This window comes from Myxocyprinus asiaticus, chromosome 24 (genome assembly GCF_019703515.2).
Source record: "Myxocyprinus asiaticus isolate MX2 ecotype Aquarium Trade chromosome 24, UBuf_Myxa_2, whole genome shotgun sequence".
Taxonomy (NCBI): Eukaryota; Metazoa; Chordata; class Actinopteri; order Cypriniformes; family Catostomidae; genus Myxocyprinus; species Myxocyprinus asiaticus.
Window position 1 is genome coordinate 6,542,501 of NC_059367.1, and position 20,469 is coordinate 6,562,969.

At 41.1% G+C, this 20,469-nt stretch overlaps 1 protein-coding gene across 3 annotated transcripts in view; it reads left to right on the forward strand.

The window, feature by feature from the left end:
- Positions 1–20,469, forward strand: part of LOC127415008 (plexin-B1-like) — a 125,411-nt gene that overhangs the window by 82,944 nt on the left and 21,998 nt on the right. For all 3 annotated transcript variants that reach the window (XM_051653452.1, XM_051653451.1, XM_051653453.1), the window contains 14 exons: positions 568–676; positions 1,398–1,506; positions 2,645–2,770; positions 2,993–3,109; positions 3,325–3,415; positions 5,321–5,487; positions 5,820–5,971; positions 6,147–6,413; positions 9,526–9,699; positions 9,998–10,142; positions 10,382–10,618; positions 12,074–12,232; positions 14,139–14,287; positions 14,444–14,544. In XM_051653452.1, the coding sequence (XP_051509412.1) occupies positions 568–676; positions 1,398–1,506; positions 2,645–2,770; positions 2,993–3,109; positions 3,325–3,415; positions 5,321–5,487; positions 5,820–5,971; positions 6,147–6,413; positions 9,526–9,699; positions 9,998–10,142; positions 10,382–10,618; positions 12,074–12,232; positions 14,139–14,287; positions 14,444–14,544 (2,103 nt within the window). The remainder of the gene's footprint in view (positions 1–567; positions 677–1,397; positions 1,507–2,644; positions 2,771–2,992; positions 3,110–3,324; positions 3,416–5,320; positions 5,488–5,819; positions 5,972–6,146; positions 6,414–9,525; positions 9,700–9,997; positions 10,143–10,381; positions 10,619–12,073; positions 12,233–14,138; positions 14,288–14,443; positions 14,545–20,469) is intronic.

Below are 20,469 nucleotides of genomic sequence, written 5' to 3' on the forward strand. Positions count from 1 at the left end.
AAACCAGTTCTTTTGCACAAGATCTTCTTTTACACCCACAAGACATTTTGACCTTTTCTGGGTAATCTGAAACTAGTTATTGTGGTTTTATCTGCTTGCACAGCAACATTCAAAGATAACCACCAGTTTCTTAAAATATGCTTACATGTATATGTTGTGAATATGCATGCAGCGCCATGAAGATGCACACATTTAAAGATGTTTTTCTGACATTGAATGTGGGTTACAGGGATTACTTTAAAGTAGGGTATTACTTTATCTTCTATGCAACTAGAAAATATCAGTCTACTGGGACTTTGTACTAAAGCTTTTAGGCAAACAACCCTGAGATCCAGACAATGATTTGTGTGTTCAATATAGTCTATCCAGAACATAAGGAACATCTACAGTTTTTGCTGTACTGGGATGGATAAATCCATGTTAAATATTGAAGCACTCAAATTTCAAATAAGGTGCGAAGTGAAAAAATGTAGGTCACATCAGAAGAAAACAGAAGTGTTTTAATCATTATTGTTTTGTCATTTGCTGATATCTTATGTGAATCATGGGAGGTTTGTTTGTTTGTAGATCATGTGTCTGTTCGAATGGCACTGAAGTTCGGAGACGTGACCATTTCCCACACAAACATCACTTTTTATGACTGTAAAACAGTAGGACGACTCAACGCAACATCACCGTAAGGACTCACAGATACATGCACACAAACATCACATTAAGGGTTATATCATGGCAAACATATTTTTTCCAGCTCTTTTGAAATAAAAGCTGAATGCAGCTTAGACAATCTTTGTAGGTCCTACTCTAACACAAAGCTCCTTCTTCAGTCCACCCAAAACTATTTATGAAACCTAAACGGAAAAACGTCTTATTCTTATTTACAGAGCTCATTTACATTTAGAAGTCTTAAAGGAATAGTTCACCCAAAAATGAAAATTATTTCGTTTACTCACCATCACACCATACCAGATGTTTATGACTTTCTTTCTTCTGCTGAACACAAACAAAGATTTTTAGAAGAATATCTCAGCTCTGTGGGTCAAAACAATGCAAATGAATGGTGGCCAGGACTTTGAAGCTCAAAAAAATCACATAAAGGCAGCATAAAAGTAATCCATACGACTCTAGTGGTTAAATTCATGTCTTCTTAAGGGATCTAATCGATTTTGGGTAAGAATTGACTAAATTACATTGATTTTGATGCACGAAACCTTGACTTATAAGTGGACTTTAAAAATCTGTTTATATTTTTTCTAAAAATCTACTGTATTTAAAAAAAAAAAAATCCTATAAAAATTTAGATTATAGCCCCTTTAAAGTCCATACGGCTCCATATTGGCTGTCCTCACATAACATTGTTTTGTGACTCTCATTCATTTGATGTGATGTGTGTGTTGCAGATGCATGGCGTGTGTGAGCAGTATGTGGCCGTGTCACTGGTGTGTGAAGGATGAGCTCTGCACTCACGATAAAAGTTGCCCGCGACAACACGCCATCTATAACAGCAGGGTAAGCGATCATCCTTCCTCCCTCCCCCTCTCTCTCGCTCTCTCTCTCTCTCTCTCCTCCCCCAGGGCTTTACCCTTTCCTGCCCACTAAAGTGATCCATATAGACCGCCCTCAGGGTCACGACCTGTCAGTGATCTTTTTTCCTTTCTCAAGGTCATAATGCACAATTATTGTCCTTGAAGGCCATCAGTAATGCTTTCTGCTAATGAAGGAAAAGATCTTTCTGTGTAAAGGTTTTAATGGGAAACCAAAAAGTACTATGGTTTTACTGTAGTTTAATGGATATGCTACAATGGTAGTGCCATGGTATATGAATATGGTAATAATCGTTCAGAATCATTGTATACAGTATGTCAAAGCACCATGCTATTAGCATCTGATACCATCATTGTACCATTGTACCAACACAGTACTTCTTAGGTTATTGTTACTACTGTAAATTGTGATAACTTGATATTAGCCACCATTGTAATCAAAAAGAGAAATTAAACAAAATGACAGGAAGACACTGATGCTTCTAACACTGTTTTAAGGAGATCCAATATTAATCTATTATGATTTTACACTAGTAACAATAACTGTGTTAACCGTTTTTTGCACAGCAAAAAGTACCATATTTCTTTGGATGTGTACCATGGTAATGCCATAGTATTCTTTCAACTACTTTGGAGTGCAAATGTCATCATTTAGTCTTTCAGTACCATGGTATATGTAAATTACAATGTATTGTCATTATCTCAAAATATGTATATTTTTTATTATAGTTATTTATATATTGCTAATTTTATTTGCTTGGCTACTTGCCAAATAAATATACTGTATAAATGGACATGAACTGTTGATTTGTTTCATTTGTTTATTTTATTTGAGAAATTATTATATTATGCAACAAAAAAAGAGACTGCAAAGTGATATCAAAGTGCTCATTATTTAAAATATTTGACCACAGAAAGTCATGATTGACCAATCAGAATCAAGTATTCGAGAGAGCTGTGTAATAAATCATTTTATTATCATCTGATTTCATCCCTGTGCTATGGTACCGCCACAATACTGTTTTAAACACTGTAGCAAAGAATATGAAGGTGAATATTACCTGCATTGTAATCCCTGTATGTACATGTGTCTGTATATGCAGGAGCAGTCGACACCTCGAGGGCCCGACTCTTGTCCCTGTGTTTGGGCCCTGCAAAGTTCGCCACTGGTTCCTGTTGGCTTTGACACGGAGATCTCTCTACAGGGCAAAAACCTAGACATATTTGTGGTGACGTTCATCTGCCGTTTATCATTCCATTGTATCTCATTCAATACGATGGCCTTGACCATTTCATGGCCATGCATTTAAAGAGGCCCATTATTCCCGGGCTTGTTCATGAGGGTCTGGTGGACTCGTTTATGATAATGTATCTAAGGTGGGGGAAGGGGTTTAAAGACAGCTTGTGATTAGCGGTTGATTATGTGACATATATCGTCTGATATATAACAGGACGAGGAAGATTACGCATGCGTGCTGGTCATTGAAGGCCGGGAGCTGCGTTTACGGGCCACGTTGGACCGCAGCAAAGAGACGGGGGCGCATGTGTTCAAGTGCGCAGCTCATCAGGTGATATTAATAGCTTCCATTTATTCGGCGCTGTATCGCATCACACCACATCCGCTGTGGTTAATATAGACATGTGTATGACATCTGCTATGATAATGGCTGTAATTGATGGTACCAGTCAGCAAAACATAGCAATCTGCAATCGATTTATTGACGGTGCCACACGTAATTTGTCTGCACGCACCTGGCTGATTATAAATTGATTTTGTGTGTAGTTTCAGTACTCAGGAAAGCAGTTTGAATATTCAGCCCCTGTATACCTGCAGTGGGGGACACAGCGTATAGATTCAGCACCACATCTCCGCCGTAAGTACCATATTTTATTCATCCTCAAACAAACAAGCAAACTAACTTTTCTGTACCTCAACTGGTTGAAGATGACGCTAACACATCAAGGTCATGGGTTCAAATCACAGAGAATACACAAGCTGATCAAATGTATACTTTGAAAGCACTGTAAAATGCTTTGGATAGAAGCGTCTGCCAAATGCATAGATCTAGATGTAACAAGATACATGCTTAAAGAATCTGTCCTTTGATAAGATTCAGACAAATCTAGATTAAAGCAATAAGACAAAAAAGGTAATGTGTTACAGTGATTTTACCACGAGTAAAGGAAGTTCTTAGCCACAACCTGAATTATAAAACGCATGTGGACCCTGCGTCCACATGCGTGGACGTTGTATTTTGGCTTCGCTATACGCAACACGTAATTTCAATTAATTTTAACTGACTGAATACTGTTCACAAGACTCTAGACTGTCATTTAAGGTTAAAATTCTGTCACACCGAGTCAAGTGACACAACAGGATGGCGTTGATTTTCTTGAAGCGCTTCTACAGGCGCAGAGCCAACAGAAGTGCCTCTGGTAAGAAACCTCTAAATCTTTTCACTGAAACCTGTTTCGGTGTAAAGAGTAGCGTCTCTAGTTTCGTTTGATATGCCGCTTTAAAAAATGCATTCATTTTTCATGCTTCAGCGCACTGATAAACAAGATGTTCACACATGTGGATTTTGGGACATTATTCCCTCAAAAGTTGAAAAAACATGTTAGTTATTTTGAATAACTTTCAACATGAACACATCTGTTGGTTATTTTGCTTCATTTTAATATACTTTTTTTCTATCACTGTACAATACGGTATTCATTAACATTAGTAAATGCATTCCTATATTCACTGTGCATTTTCACATTGAGAATCAATGAGGTTCATCCAAAAGCTGAAAAATGTTGCTTTCAGAGGTTTTACATGGAGTTAGGATGAAAATAAGGTGCATTTCAAATTGTTTTGAAACCAGTGCAGACAGAGAGCAAACTGGAGGTTAAGTCATTCACTAAATAGGGAGCAAAGGAGCATCCTATAGCTTTCCTATGCAGCTAAGTGCATTCACTTCTAAAATCTGACCAAAAGTTCAGTTTCAGGCTGCAGATGATGTTTGAACCACTCAACATGTTTGGCAGACAAAATTTATAATCAGTACATAGATTCAGAATTTATGTTTAATTTTATTTTAACATGGTTGGCAGTGATTGGATGATGCTGGCCATTACTTTGAATCATAATTAATTATGCTAATTTCTGCATAATAACCAACACACCTGGAAACAATTTGATGAAAAAAAATCTGACTTTCTGTAGCTTGGTATTATGTAAAATTTCACAATTTAGTCCCGCTGTCCACATATGTGGACATCAATTTTTACAAAAACCTTTGCTCTAGAAAACATACATTTTAAATCAGTAGTTAAAAGTATATTGCAGAATATTTAAAAACATAAGTAGTTTGAGAGTGTAGGGAGACTGTCTGAGTGGTGGATTGTTTTCCTTCAGGATCATGGGTAGTGTAGTTCTTGAGTAGAAATTCTGCTATTAAACAGAAAACATGGACTGATAGCTTCAACAGAAGCATATACCATCAATTTCAGAACTCACGGTAGGTCTGTCTTTGAAGGTTTATAAATTATTGTTAAAAATCAATTTTTAATTCCGTAACCAGACTGTTTCACTCTTTAATATAGAACGTGTGGTCACAGGTATGCATTTAAAGTCATTTTCACTGCCTTTGAACAAGGCTTATCCAGTTAAAATTTAGAGTCAGAACTATCCGTTCTGACAGTAACAACAATATTTAAGCTGGAAGTAACATTGTTGTGAGTTGTGGGATCTGCTGATTGTGAGCTCATTGTAATGTTGTGTTTGTCTGCTACAGTGCAGCTGTATGACTGCTCAGTGGGACAGTCCGACTGCAGTCAGTGTCGTGCGGTTGCTGCTGATTATGGGTGTGTGTGGTGTGGTGATGAAACTCACAGCTGTCTTTATAACCAATCATGCACCAGTGGATCTGTTGACACTTGCCCTCCCCCACTCATTGCTCAGGTATGCACATGCATTTAAAAAAGAGACATGTCTATTATTTGTGCTAAACTAAATTAAAAACTGTTGATTAAATGTTGATTATGGACACATTTTCTCAAATTGCTTACAGTAGTTATTGGCTTCCAATTATTTATTTATGTAATGGTGCGTGTTTGTCATTTGTTCGCAACATTGTTGTCCCAACGGTATAAACAATATATACCTGAGAATCTTTAATAGCCATTTAGTTAAAAATATACATTGAAGACTTATAAGAGTATTTACAACCATCTAACTTATTCAGGATCCCTAATTCAACAATTTTCTTTTTCTGTGGTTTACGCTGTGGTCAGGTCGAGCCACTGACCGGGCCACTAGAGGGCGGCATTCTACTGACAATCCAAGGCTCGAACCTGGGCCAGAGTTTCCAGGACATCCAGGCGGGAGTGACAGTGGCAGGGGTTACCTGCAGACCTCTACCTGAGGCCTATCGCATATCCACTAGGTACAATTCCAACATCACCCAAAAATGAAAATTCTGTCTGCATTTATTCACCCTCATGTCAAACCTGTTGTTCCAGTCCTGTATGACTTGCAAACTTCGTGGACCACAAAATGAGAAATTAGGCAGAATGCTAGCCTCGGTCACCATTTACTTTCATTGCATGTTTGTGTTTCAGCATTGTGTGTGAACTCCAGACCAGTGCAAATGTCACCGCTGGACCAGTGGTCATCACTGTCAGAGGGGCAGAGAGAGGAGAGTCTCAGCAGATGTTCTCGTATCAGAACCCACAGCTGAGCCGGATTGTACCCAGAAAGGGTCCTTTAGCTGGAGGCACGATGCTCACAGTTCATGGGTCTCAACTCCTGACGGGACAAAAAACAGAGCAAAGAACCGACCAGATAACAGGCCTGCAGGCATTTGTGGGCTCTCAGCCCTGTCGCATGTAAGCATTAATATAATTTGTATGTCTGTTGACAGATAATGCAGCTGAGTTTACTTGTTTAAAAGTGACATGTTAATGTTTTGAATGTGAAACTATTAGGGCTGTGAATCAATTAACATTTTTTAACTAATTAATATCACAGATTTCTATGATTAATCATGGTACATTAAAACAAACCTTACAATATAGTCATACATAAATTAGCTATTTACTTTGTCTCAGAGAAATTGGTTAGTCATCATTTATTTTAATTATTTGAATGTGTACATGTTAAAATGTTTTTTTGTTTGTTTCGGTTTTTGCGGATTGTTAATTAGACACATTTTTCTGATATAAATCTTTGATACAAGTAAATGCATTCATGCCCTAAAATCAGTGGAAATGCTGTAATTAAAAGTTGGGCAAAATCTTCTGGTGTTTTCCAGTGGGCTTTTTTAATAATAGGATCAGATGGGCAGATTCAATTTATATTAAGCTTTATTGGCAAGATAAATGTAAATGTACATTACCAATGCATTATAAGACACTATACTCCATTCTCTATACAGTAAATCTGCTCCTGTGTTGTTTATTATGCCCTGGACATGTGTTACGCGTAATGAATAAGCGTGCACTGCTCCACGCAATCAGTTTCTGTGCCAGAATGTGCAGTCGAGTCGAGCGTGTACCTCCTGGAAATTTATATATGCAAATTTTAGCCACAGAAAGTGGGTAAAAACATTAGTAAAGTTTAAGGAAGTAGAAAAAAAAAACAACAGATACTGCATAAATTGCATAAATTAACACGTTAAATTTCCTAGCCCTAGAAAATATATTTTTATTTTATCCCAGCTAAATGTACAGAGATTACTAAAGGTAAACCATTCGCAGGCCCAGACAGAATCTGCCAACTTTTTTTTTGCATATTCTATGCAGATTTTTCAAAAAAATCTGTTTAGGGTGCAGGGGATGTATAGAATTTATGAATGACTGCCTTTCCAATTATGTTGAAATCTGCAGACTGGGGGCCTGGGTAGCTCAGCGAGTAAAGACGCTGACTACCACTCCTGGAGTCGTGAGTTCGAATCCAGGGCGTGCTGAGTGACTCCAGCCAGGTCTCCTAAGCAACCAAATTGGCCCGGTTGCTAGAGAGGGTATAGTCACATGGAGTAACCTCCTCATGGCCGCTATAATGTGTGGTTCTCACTTTCGGTGGGGTGCGTGGTGAGTTGTGCATGGATGCTGCGGAGAATAGCGTGAAGCCTCCTCACGTGCTATGTCTCAGCGGTAACGTGCTCAACAAGCCACGTGATAAGATGCGTGGATTGACGGTCTCAGATGCGGAGGCAACTGAGATTTGTCCTCCACCACCCGGATTGAGGTGAGTCACTATGCCACCATGAGGACCTAGAGCCACCACGAGGACCACGAGGCATTCCAAATTGGGGAGAAAAGGGGAGAAAAAAAAGAAAGAAAGAAATTCTGCAGACTTTTCTGTGGAGTTCTGCACGCACAGACTCTGTGTAGGCCTGGCCATTCGTAGGTAGGGGTGGGAATCTTTAGGCACCTCACCATTCAGTTCGATTCGACTCCAGGAGTCACGATCTGGTTCCAAAACGGTTCTCTTTTGCATTTGTCAACAACCATTGTGGCACAAATCTTTAGCGACTTAAGGTGGCTCATTGCCAAATTCAGTGTGAAGACAAGACTTGTTCAAATATGTCTGCTCTGACCAGGCAATAGCAATAGAATCCACAGTTTTCCTGAGCAACCACTGGGCGGCACCATGATGATTCTAATTGCCTGTTTTCTGTTTCTGGTCACAAGACGCAATGTAAAACTAACCGAAATGATTGATTCAGACAGAGAACAACAACCACTTAAGTGTTATTTGGAGTAAAAAATAATTTCCCACTCAACTTGTGCAGTTGTTGGCTGTCATAACAACTCAAAGTAGTTAATGATATCAATGTAACTAACCTCGGACCATCGCTTCATGTCATCTACATACTCAGGTGAGGCACCGTCAAACAAACTTTTTGTGAAGTATCGGCACTATATAGCCACGTGTTTTTTGTCAATGTTTACAAATGTAATACTTTACCCGCTAAGAATATATGGTGATGCAAGTGAAAACACCGGAAATTGAAAACAGGCAAATTGTGGCACACTTACACGTTCAGGAAAAAGGTGGATATGCAGGTACAATCACCTTCTTTCAGAGGTGAATCTAAGGCTTTCGTTCTGTGTAAATGATCATTTTTTTAATGACTGTGCACGAGAATTATCAACTTTTAAGTGTGTAATACACTGCCGCATGATTGTGATTCCTATGTAAATAAATGTATTCCCTTTACATATACTGTATTTTTAATTTTTTTATCCCCTTTTCTCCCAATTTGGAATGCCCAATTTCCACTACTAAGTAGGTCCTCGTGGTGGCGTGATTACTTGCCTCAATCTGGGTGGCGGAGGACAAGTCTAAGTTGCCTCCGCTTCTGAGACCGTCAATCCATGCATCTTATCACGTGGCTCATTGTGCATGAAACCGTGGAGACTCGCAGCATGTGGAGGCTCATGGTACTCTCTGCGATCCATGCACAACTTACCACGCGCCCCATAGAGAGCGAGAACCACTAATCGCGACCACGAGGAGGTTACCCCATGTGACTCTTCCCTCCCTAGCAACTGGGCCATTTTGGTTGCTTAGGAGACCTGGCTGGAGTCACTCAGCACACCCTGGACTCGAACTCGCAACTCCAGGGGTGATAGTTAGCGTCAATGCTCGCTGAGTTACCCAGGCCCCCCATATACTGTATTTTTTGATGCAGAGTGCAGGTTGATTGTTTTTATTAAGATGTAATAAAATAAATCTTTTTCAGTGTATTTTTACGCCGTTTTTTGCAGATTGTCCCAGAATCATTTGAGAGAATTCGATGCATCGTGGAAAACCTGTTTGAAAATAATCATTTTTTTACAATTCCGTTTGGTGTCACTAGGGGCACAGAAATGACACACTTCAGCTTTAACTGTTGGAATAATTATGTGAAAAAAAAGGCTGACTGTAAAACCAAGATTGAAAAATACAAGTAGCATTTATTTGTCCTGTCTCTCTGGCTTCTTTTCCCGGAAGAGATGGAGTGAGTGACACTCAGCTGATCTGTCGCACCAGTCACTCAAACCAAACGGGAAATGTGCCAATCAAAGTCTTGTTTGGAAGGGCAGAAAGGATTGTGGATACTGTCCTATTCAGCTATATGGAAGACCCAGTCATTACTGATGTAACCCCTACAGAGAGTTTCTATGGGTATGTTTCTGTGATATTAAAATATTCATTAAAAAGTTAAAATACAGCTTAATATGCAGAGACATGTATGTGAGTAGGCCAATTGTTGGTTGATTTCATCCAAAATTGTAAACACTGTGGCTGCTGTGGTGTTATTAGAACATTGCTGTTTGGTTAAGCATCCCAACCAGCCCGACACAGCAACAATGGCATGATTATTTTTTTGTCTAACCAGTGGCAGATGGATGGAGTGTTTGGTGATGTTAGTGGCACAGAAATGGCACACTTCACCTTTAACATCCTTTTTCTTTAAATGTAGAGGAGGGCGTGCTATATATGTGACCGGACAACACCTTGACGTTGTTCAACAGCCAAAGATGTCAGTTTCTGTAGAGCCGAGAGGAACGTTTGAAGCCAGAAAGCGGCGTTACAGTCACGTTTCGGTCAGAAATCCCCTGATAATGGTAAAATGCTTTTCACAGATTGTAAAAATGAATTTTACACATCAAACACAAAATTCATTTGCAAAATTAATGTAAACATGACTTGAATCACATCTGATTTATTCTCAGAGTTTAAAAAATTTATTCAAATATGGTTTAATCATTCACTTGACTAAATATGTACTTCTGAAATCCTGAAACCTATGAAAGAAAGTGTTCTCAATGGTGTGGTTTGTATATATATTTCTCTCTATCTTCAGAGACAAGAGTTGTGCACTAACGTTACCTCAGAGCGGATGATTTGCCAGAGTCCCACATTGCCAAGGGATTCCAGGATCGTGCGAGTGTGGTTCGAGATGGACAACGTGCACATTGACTTTCACACCATCAAAAACAAACCGTTCATATACCACTCAAACCCAGAGTTATTCCCGCTCAACAGCGAGGCCCCGGGAACGGCTATCCGCTTCAAACCTGGAGGAGTGCTGGCTGTAGAGGTACCATACAACCAAAATGAATGGAATCGGATAATGTACACTAATCTGAGTTTTATGAGTCTGATGAATGCTAATGCATTTAAAGCGAAAGTTCACCCAAACATGACACCAACAGTTCAAAGTAGCACAGTGTTTCTGCGTATAACTTATAACTTTTAAACTGAATGGCCTAGAAACAAAATTGAACCAACTAGATTTTCTGCCATTTTTAATTTTCTGAAAAACGAATGTTTTCCAACTCCTCCTAAGCCATACATCCAAGCCACACGAAATTTGGTGTGCATCTTCTAGGGACACTCATGACAAAAAATTGTTGAAAGCTTTGTGATAGACCAAACCGTTCTCGTATAATGCTTCAACGAATTCGTCGGTGAGCACGCTCAAGTAGTCGTGAAGCTATATCTTGGCAATGCTTTGGTGTATTGAAATGGAACTTGGTACATGTCATAGCCATAGTGCCCTGAGGGTATCTGAGCAGTTTCGGCACAGCACCACCTACTGTTCAGGAAATGTAAAAAATTTGAACAGTTTGGCCTAAAATCATGAGACATCTCTTTAGATTCCTTGGGGTATCGAATGATACCAAATGTTCCTATGTCAGTCATATTGGGCATCGGCTCTTTTTAATTTAGTTGTATTGCTTTATTTCACGAACACATTGCCGTATCATTACCAACATTTATGGTCAAAAAAATATAATGACATGTCTAAAAAAAAGCTTATAACTTTTTATTAATTTGGCCTATTTGTCATGTCGTTCTAAACCATGTATGATATTCTTCTGTGGAACACAAAAGGAGAAATACTGAAGAATGTACCCGCTACTTTTTTCATATGAAGAAAGCAAATAAGGACTAGGGCACCCTCAAAATAGCAAACAAACACCATAAAAGTTCACTTCAAAGTAGTCCATTTGATTTGTGCGCTATATTCCAAGTCATCTGAAACCATATGATAAGTCGAATTTAGGTTATTTATGGCTCATGAACTCTAGTAAGGTTTGCAATTGATATGAAAGTAATTTGGCCTAATTTGTGGAGGTAAATCACTATTGATGACGCATAATTTAATTCATATAAGGTTACCCTGCAAGCAGAGTGGCATTCTTCGCATCTCTTGCAATGCATCCACAGCAAACAGATGCAAATGCCATATTTTCCTTTTTTTTTCTCGTAGTGAAAGGGACCAAAACATAAGTGAAGTGAGCAATGCTTTGCATTTTTGCTGCTTTTTCCTCTTGAGTCGTTTCTTGGCTACAGTAGTAAACAGCTGCCGCTAGTACTCACTGTAGTACTCATGTTAATGTACCAGAGTTTGAAGGTAAATAATTCAAATTGAAAAGAGACTCACAGTGGGAGGGGTGTGGAATCAAATTCTGGTTCAAACCAAGCAACCAGACCAAATTTAACCAACCTCGTTGTTTGAGACTGAGGATATATTTTGTGTCTTTTAAAGGGTAAGGGACTGACTCTGGCCATGAGCAGAGAGGAAGTTCTGGCACAGCTGGGAGATAAAGAGTGTGACGTGAAGACTCTGGATAACACACACCTGTACTGTGAACCACCTGAGGAACAGCCTCTCCCTGTGGGCGACGGCGACTTACCCGGCCTCAAAGTCAGTCCATATCGACTGTCTTCATCTGTTGCTTTAATAAATAGATTTTGCATTTTTTTTTTGTGAAGGTGAAGTGTGTAATTGTTTTGATGTTAAAATACTCTGTTTTAGCCCAACTTAAAGGTGCACTCAGTAATATTTTCCTCATTAAAAAAGTTTAACTCCTAAAGACATGAATTGTAATTTTGCAATATATGTAGGAAATCATGAGCACTCACATTAAAATGAAGACTCCAGTCATATCAGTAACCTTATAAAAGCTGTTTTATTCTACATGGAGAGGGTCCACACATGGGGGCTGCCACTTTAAAATTACCAGCCGAATACGACTCGCTTCTCAGTAACCCTGCTTTTATTTGACACATTCACTCATTGATTAAAGTTATCGTGGCTGACTGTGAATACTACATTTCTACAATAGCATCTGAAACTGAAAACTATTGATTTTAACGATGCTACATCCAAGCTGGTTGATTTTTGGACAAATTAGACTCCAATTACACTCTGGCCAAGGCTACCCAGTGTGATGCAACAATATAGAAACTAATTAAAAACTAATTAGAAAATATAGAAAATGGAAGTCAAATGGAAACAAAAGGGGGCATCCAAATTACTTGTGTTAGCTTTGCAGAATACGTTGAAGTCTATGGAGTGAAGCGTTAGTTTTTGCCCCTGGCGCCATGTTGCACTTCCGTCGATTGTTGTAATACGCTACTCAAAGTTCAAACCATTTCAGCTTTGACCCTGTTGCCGCTGACCTTTTAAAGTGTCCACCAATCATTTACAGACAATGTAGATGACGTATAATTACTTTGCTGTAAAAAATGTTTTAATTAAGGCAACCAGCTGCATCTTCAGGCAAATTAGTTGTACTAAACAAATCAAGTTGTATTGTAAGTTCAGCAAACTCAAAAATATTAAGTTCAATAAACAAAGTACAACTGTCCATCATTTTCAGTATTCTTCTAAATAAATAAAAAGACATTCTTTATTAAGCAGACCTTCATTTCTACATAAGATCAGCCCCATGTGTCAGCCCCACCAAGACAACAAATAGTTGGTCCAACTTAAAAAGTGGTGTAGTTAACAAATACTTCAAGCTATCAGAATTTAAGTCAACTTAATATCTGAAGAAACTTAATCAAAGCAAACACTAATCACCCTGATGGTGACTTCAAACAAAGCACAACTTTTTACAGCAAAACATCATTAAAATACACATAGAGCTAAAACGTCTATTAAATCAAAATAGATTATTTACAAATTATTAACATGTTTTCATAAATCGGCATGCTTTGACCAAACCCACTAAAATAAATTCAAGCACAAGGGATTGTGGGTATTGCCTTCAGCCACATTACTTTTCCAATTGGCAAGCTCAGTAGCAGATACCACAATATAAACTTTCAATTTTATGTGCTGACTGTTTGAAAAGTTGCTCTGACTTTAATGGCGTAAAAGTTGACTTTATTGATTAAGTAATATCAACTTTTTCTACATTTGGTAGTTCAATCAACTTCTAAAATTGAGTTTATCTGACAAAAATGGAAGTTTTTACCCAAAAATGTTTACAGTGTTGGGCGCTGCCAACACTAAAAATCAAAAAACAAGATGTTCTCTGCAGTGCTTTTCATGTAGAGATCAAAACGGCCTTTGACTCTGCCTTTGAGCAGTGCTTTGATGGCCTGATGTGAGTCATGAGTCATGTGAAAGATGTGACCTACAAAACGTCTTGTCAATGTCACGGCTTGTTAGAACAAAAACTTGAATTATCATGTAATTTTAAAAATGTAATTAACATATCAAACACATTACATCACAACTCGTTATGATGCAATGTAAGTGTACCTATATCTATTTTGTAATTATATACAATTGTCTATGTGTATTGGTGTGTTTCTCTCAGGTGTTAATGGGAAGACTAGAGTTTGATTTGGGTCTAGTGCAGTACGACAATGATCTTCATTCCCCAGTGCCTCTAGCTGCTCAAGTCGGACTGGCAGCGGGGGCGGCAGTGGTCGTACTCATCGTGCTGGTCATCATTCTCATGTACAGGTAGAGTCTGAATTCAAACATCAGATTCCGGTTTCCTCTTAGTCTGTTGTCATGACGATAAACCAACTCTCTGAAAAGTATTCTAATGGGATCCATTAACGGAGTTTAATGCTCTAACCCTGTATGTGTTCTCTCTCTCTCTGTGCGTTTGTAAAGGAGGAAGAGTAAACAGGCTCTGAGAGACTATAAAAAGGTTTTGGTGCAGCTAGAGACTCTGGAAATAAATGTTGGAGATCAGTGCAGAAAAGAGTTTACTGGTACGTTAAAACGCTGCGCTTCATCATACATTTTGCCATTATAAAAATGTGCCATGGTAACCATAGTACTCTTTCTAACACTCGTTCAGTATCTCACTAAGGGAACGCCTCAGGCATAACCGATTGCGGAAGCTCCAATGACACAAAGTCTATCAAGTTTGACAGACCAATCACTGCAGCGCTTATGGAGTCCCACCTCCCTAATATAAACAGCTACCTGTTGCTGCCTCATTCTCGCTTTCTTCCCCGTGGAAGAATTTTGGAAGCTGTCCTCGGCATACACATTTGTGGATTATTGCTTAACACTTTGTCGACGGCGCCACAAAGTAACGTCTGAACGCAAATTTTCCTCCGCGTTTTTGTTTAGTGGAAATGTAATTAGTTTGTTGACTAAAAAAAGAGTAAACTAACACGTTAAGGCGGGTTTTCTCTTTTTCATCTGTAATAAAACGGGGGGGAAGAAGAGGCGAGCAAACTGAGGTCAGTCAAATTTGCCAGGAGGGGTCCTGACTCTCTGTGGTCATTAAAAATCCTTCTTGAAAAGAGTAGGGGTGTAACCCCAGTGCCCTGGCCAAATTCCCCCATTGGCCCTTATCAATCATGGCTTCCTTATAATCCCCATCCTTTAATTGGCTCTATCACTCCACTCTCTCCTCTCCACCAGTAGCTGGTGTGTGGTGAGCGTACTGGCGCACTATGGCGACAGAGATTACATCTGCTCTGTGCTGCCTCCATCACTGGATCCGTTGCAGTTTGCTTACCACAACAACCACTCCACTGAGGATGCCATTGCATCCACAATACAAACTGCTCTCTCCCACCTAGAAAAAAGAACACTTATGTGAGAATGTTGTTTGTAGACTACAGCTCAGCATTCAACACCATAGCGCCCTCCATGCTTTATGTGAAACTCCGGGCTCTGGGCTTAAACAGCTCGCTGTGCAGCTGGATCTTGGACTTCCTGTCAAGCAGACGCCAGGTGGTTAGAATGGGCAGCAACATCTCCTCATCACTGACCCTCAACACTGGAGCCCCACAGGGCTGTGTTCTCAGCCCACTCCTGTATTCTCTGTACACACATGACTGTGTGGCAACACACAGCTCCAATGCCATCATTAAGTTTGCTGATGATACGACGGTGGTAGGTCTGATCACTGACAATGATGAAACAGCCTACAGAGAGGAGGTGCACACTCTGACACACTGGTGTCAGGAGCACAACCTCTCCCTCAATGTCAGTAGGACAAAGGAGCTTGTGGTGGACTTTAGAAGAAAAGACAGAGAACACAGTCCCATCACCATCAATGGAGCACCAGTGGAGAGAGTCAGCAGCTTCAAGTTCCTGGGTGTCCACATCACTGAGGAACTCACATGGTCCGTGCACACTGAGGCCGTTGTGAAGAAGGCGCATCAGCGCCTCTTCTTCCTAAGATGGCTGAGGAAGTTTGGAATGAACCGCCACATCCTCACATGGCTCACATCCATGTACACCTGTACTGTAGAGAGCATCCTGACTGGCTGCATCTCCGCCTGGTACGGCAATAGCACCACCCACAACCGCAAAGCCCTGCAAAGGGTGGTGCGAACTGCCAGACACATCATCGGAGGTGAGCTTCCCTCCCTCCAGGACATATATACCAGGCGGTGTGTGAAAAAAGCTCAGAGGATCATCAGAGACTCCAGCCACCCGAGCCATGGGCTGTTTTCACTGCTACCATCAGGCAGACGGTATCGCAGCATCAGGACCTGAACCAGCCAACTACATGACAGCTTCTTCCCCCAAGCAATCAGACTTTTGAACTCTTGATCTCTCATGATCAAATACATCAGCACTGTGCTTTATTACTCTTATTATCTCACACCGGACTGTCATAAATTATATTCTCTCTTAACAACACACTGGCAACTTACTATCAACCGACAGCCTGAATTTCAATACAGTACAATACAACCTACTGTATATTTTATATATACTATGTATACTATTTTTATTGTATAATGTGTTTTCTGTATTGTGTGTATTGTATACTGTACATTGTATGTTATTATTTGTATATTGTGTTGTGTGTAATTATGTGTATATTGTGTTGTGTAAATCTGATGTTTATTGTAAATTGGTATATGTCTCATCACTTGCTTGGAACTGCACCCAAGAATTTCACACACTATTGCACTTGTGTATATGGTTGTGTAACAATAAAAGTGATTTGATTTTGATTTTTGGCTGCCATCGCAGCATCCATGTGGATGCTGCACACTGGTGGTGGTTGAGGAGAGTCCCCTGTTCACTGTGTAAAGCGCTTTGAGTGTAGTGTCAGAAAAGCACTATATAAATGTAATGTTCATTCATTCACTCATTCAAAACTCTTAGTACTTTTCAGTGCTTTTTCCTGACTCTTACAGCGCTCACCCCACTTTTAAGAGAAGGGAAAAAGAGTTTTCTATTAATACACTGCTCCGTACTACTGAGTTTTCACGTCTTGGTGGACTTACCGTATGAAGAGGATGCCTGCACTATCATGGCCACAGCCAAAGTGCCCTTCCTCCTCATCCATGTAAGTGCGGTGCATGGATTTCTGCAAATGATTCACATACTCTCTGTATTGCATGCTTAGATGCTAAACACGCTAAACACCGGCCTCCAAGTGCACAGGGAGGAAGCGGCCCTTCCCCTGTGCAAGCTGATCTGGATATCATTGAAGTCTGTTGAGTGGCTAACCCAGCCGGCAGGCCCAGGAGCTTTTCAAGATCTGTATGATGGAAAAAGGCTCCCGTCACGTCTCCCACAAGCTAGGCAGTTTATACCGGCCATACCGGATTGTGTGGCCGAAATGAAGAGATTTTGGGACAAACCCATCTCACACCTGGTGCCCAATAAGGGTTTCTCGAGACTGAATGTTCAGGACATGGGGGAATTGTGTATGGCAGACCTCCCCCCCCCCCGACGTCTTTCCTCATGGCCTACCAGGCTGAGTTATTAGAGGAAATGGGACATCAGTTGGATTTGGGATCTCCCAACCCAGCACTTTGGGAGGAGATTTGCGTAATTGCGGATGTGAATTTGCGCTCGTCACTTGGCACAATTCAGAGCTGTGGGCGAAACATGGGCTTGGATGTTGTGGGAGAAAGTGCTTTGTGGCTGAGTCTATCGGGACTTTTAGACAAAGAAAAAGTGGAGTTTTTGAATGCCGCCGTGGATCCGAAAGCTCTATTTGGCACCACTGTTTCAGCTATGTGCCAACAGTGCGACATTCGGAAGAAGGAGGGAGAGGCATTCAAAGTTTGTCTTATGAGAAAGCCCACTCTACAGCCTTCTCGTCCGGACCCGCCTCAACAACTGGGTAATATGGCTCCACAATAGAAACTGTGCTACTCTTAACCCAAACAGTCCTTTATGGCCGCAGCTGCAAAGCACCTTCCACTAACCCTCAGGGTGGGAAGAAGAGGCGAGCAACCTGAGGTCAGTCAAATTTGCCTGGAGGGGTCTGGAGACAGCACCCAAGGCTTTTCTGTCCCAGTCCCTCATGAGACCGACACCTTTCTCCCTCCCGTGGGGAAACGGAGAGAAGAGATATATTTACAAATATGGTTCAAACAGCAGAAAGTTTGAGTGTTCCACTGCTAACTGTGTGTGGAGCGGTGGCACAGGTTGCTTTAGTGTTCCCCGCAAGTTCTCTTCACCCTCTACCCAAGGGGTGTGTTCTGAGGGCAAAAGAGAAAGTTTGCACAAGCAGTCATACAACATTAATAAATTGTTCTCTGTTGCATCCAGGCCGAGGGCAGAGGGCACAGTGGTGTGTGGGGGAAAAAAATGATCACAAAAAAAAAACAATAAACATATCCATCACTCCCGGGCTGCTATTGCAGCTCCCCTCTTCGCACCTAGATGGTGCCACCTTGCCACTAGTGAGCGGAGATGGTCGAGGCCCGCTCGCTGTTCATGCCAAGAACTGGCGCGCATGCGCAGTTCATCCCTGGGTTTTAAACACAGTAGAGAAGGGCTACAGGCTTCAATTCGCTGTAAAGCAACCTCTTTTCAATGGAGAGTTTATGTTAGCTGGCTCAGGGGGAGTCAGCTCAGATATTAGAGGAAGAAATCTGAGCAAGGGAGTGATAAGAATGATACTGTTGGAAGAACGGCATCAGGGTTTATATTCCCGGTATTTTGTTATTCCCAAAAGAGGGTGAGGTCTCTGTCCCATTCTAGATTTACGGGTCCTTAACAAACACCACAAGAGATACAGGTTCAAAATGCTCACACTTAGAACTGTCTCATTCTATTCGTCATGGAGACTGGTTTACATCAAGATCACCAAGATGCGTATTTTCACATAGACATTTTTCCTACTTGCAGGAAATATCTCGGGATCACTTATCAGGGCAGAGCCTACAAGTACATGAAAATCCCTTTCAGACTTTCTCTAGCACCTTGGGTATTTACCAAATGTGTGGAGTTGGCTCTGATACCGCTAAGAAATGCGAGTATCAGAGCGTCAGCTTATCTGGACGGATGCACGCCGTCTCAGCGGCAAGCGGAGAGAAATACAAACACACTGGTGACACATTTGGAGAGCTTGGGATTCAACATAAACTAAGCAATAATCTGTCTTATTCCCTCACAAAAGATAATTTATCTGGGGCTCAGACTGAACTCCATTCAGCTTCAAGCTTTCCTTTCGGGGAGTGCATTGAAGTGTTTCACACCTGCATCTCCCTTTTTCAACGGGGGAGATCAGTTTCTCTAAGGATGTGTCTCCAGCTGTTGGGCTTGATGGCCTCAACAGTGGACGTGATTCCCTGTGTTTTCGGGAAGTGGAAAATTTCAGAACTGGACTGCACCACTGCACTCAGGCTGTCAGCGCTGCCTCAGTTGCAGAGTGATCGTCTCGTCAGAATGCATGGACGCTCTCCGTTATTGGGGAGTCCCGTCTTTTCCTTGGAGAGGATGCCCGTTGGGCCCCATTTTAATGAGAAAATTGGTGATGATGGACGCTTCTCTCACAGGCTGGGGCACTGTGTTCGAGGTCAGAACAATGAGAGGTGTTTGGACTCCCGCACTGAGATAAAAGCACAAACTTTCTGGAGCTGCTAACAGTGTTTCTAGCTCTCAGACATTTTGTGAGTTTTCTCAGGAATCATCACGTGTTGATCAGAACAGACAACACAACGGCGATACCTATATAAATCGTCAAGGGGGAATCCGCTTGCACCAGCTTCACAGTTTGGCAGAGAAACTGATTGTGTGGAGCAGCATGAACCTGTTGTCATTACGTGCAACGCATGTTCTGGGCATAATGAACAGGGGAGCAGATTTGCTGTCCAGAGGAAATTGTCTATATGGAGAATGGAGGCTTCACCCTCAAATGGTAAGCCTCATATGGCAGAGATACGGACAGGCAGCCGTTGATCTCTTCATCACACGAAGATGTGCAATGTCCTCTGTTCTTCTTCCCTGGTGGGTGACGATGCACCGTTGGGTGTGGATGCGCTAGCCCACCCTCATGTGTTACTATATGCGTTTCCCCTACTGAGCCTGATCGGGCCAACGCTGCGGAGAGTGAGGGAATTCGGTCATTCTCTTATTCTAATAGCTCTGAACTGGCCATGGAAGCTGTAGATGGCAGAGATAGTTTAACTGCTTTACGACCACCCCTGGCCTCTACCTCTAATCTTCTCTCTCAAGCACACGGGGAGATTTTCCATCCCTCTCCTCAGAAGTTGGCTCTCTGGTCCTGGCCTGTGAGAGGCTAAACTTAAATTTAGCCTGAGCAACTACTCAGGCTTGTGCCAATCGGTAGACTTGTTGGCCTTTCACCCGCCGCGTTTTTCCTACATGGAGGAAGAACTGTTACATTGTTTGTGCCCAGTACAAGCTCTGAGTGCGTATGTTCAAAACACAAGAGCCCGACGGGAGAATAGTCCGCT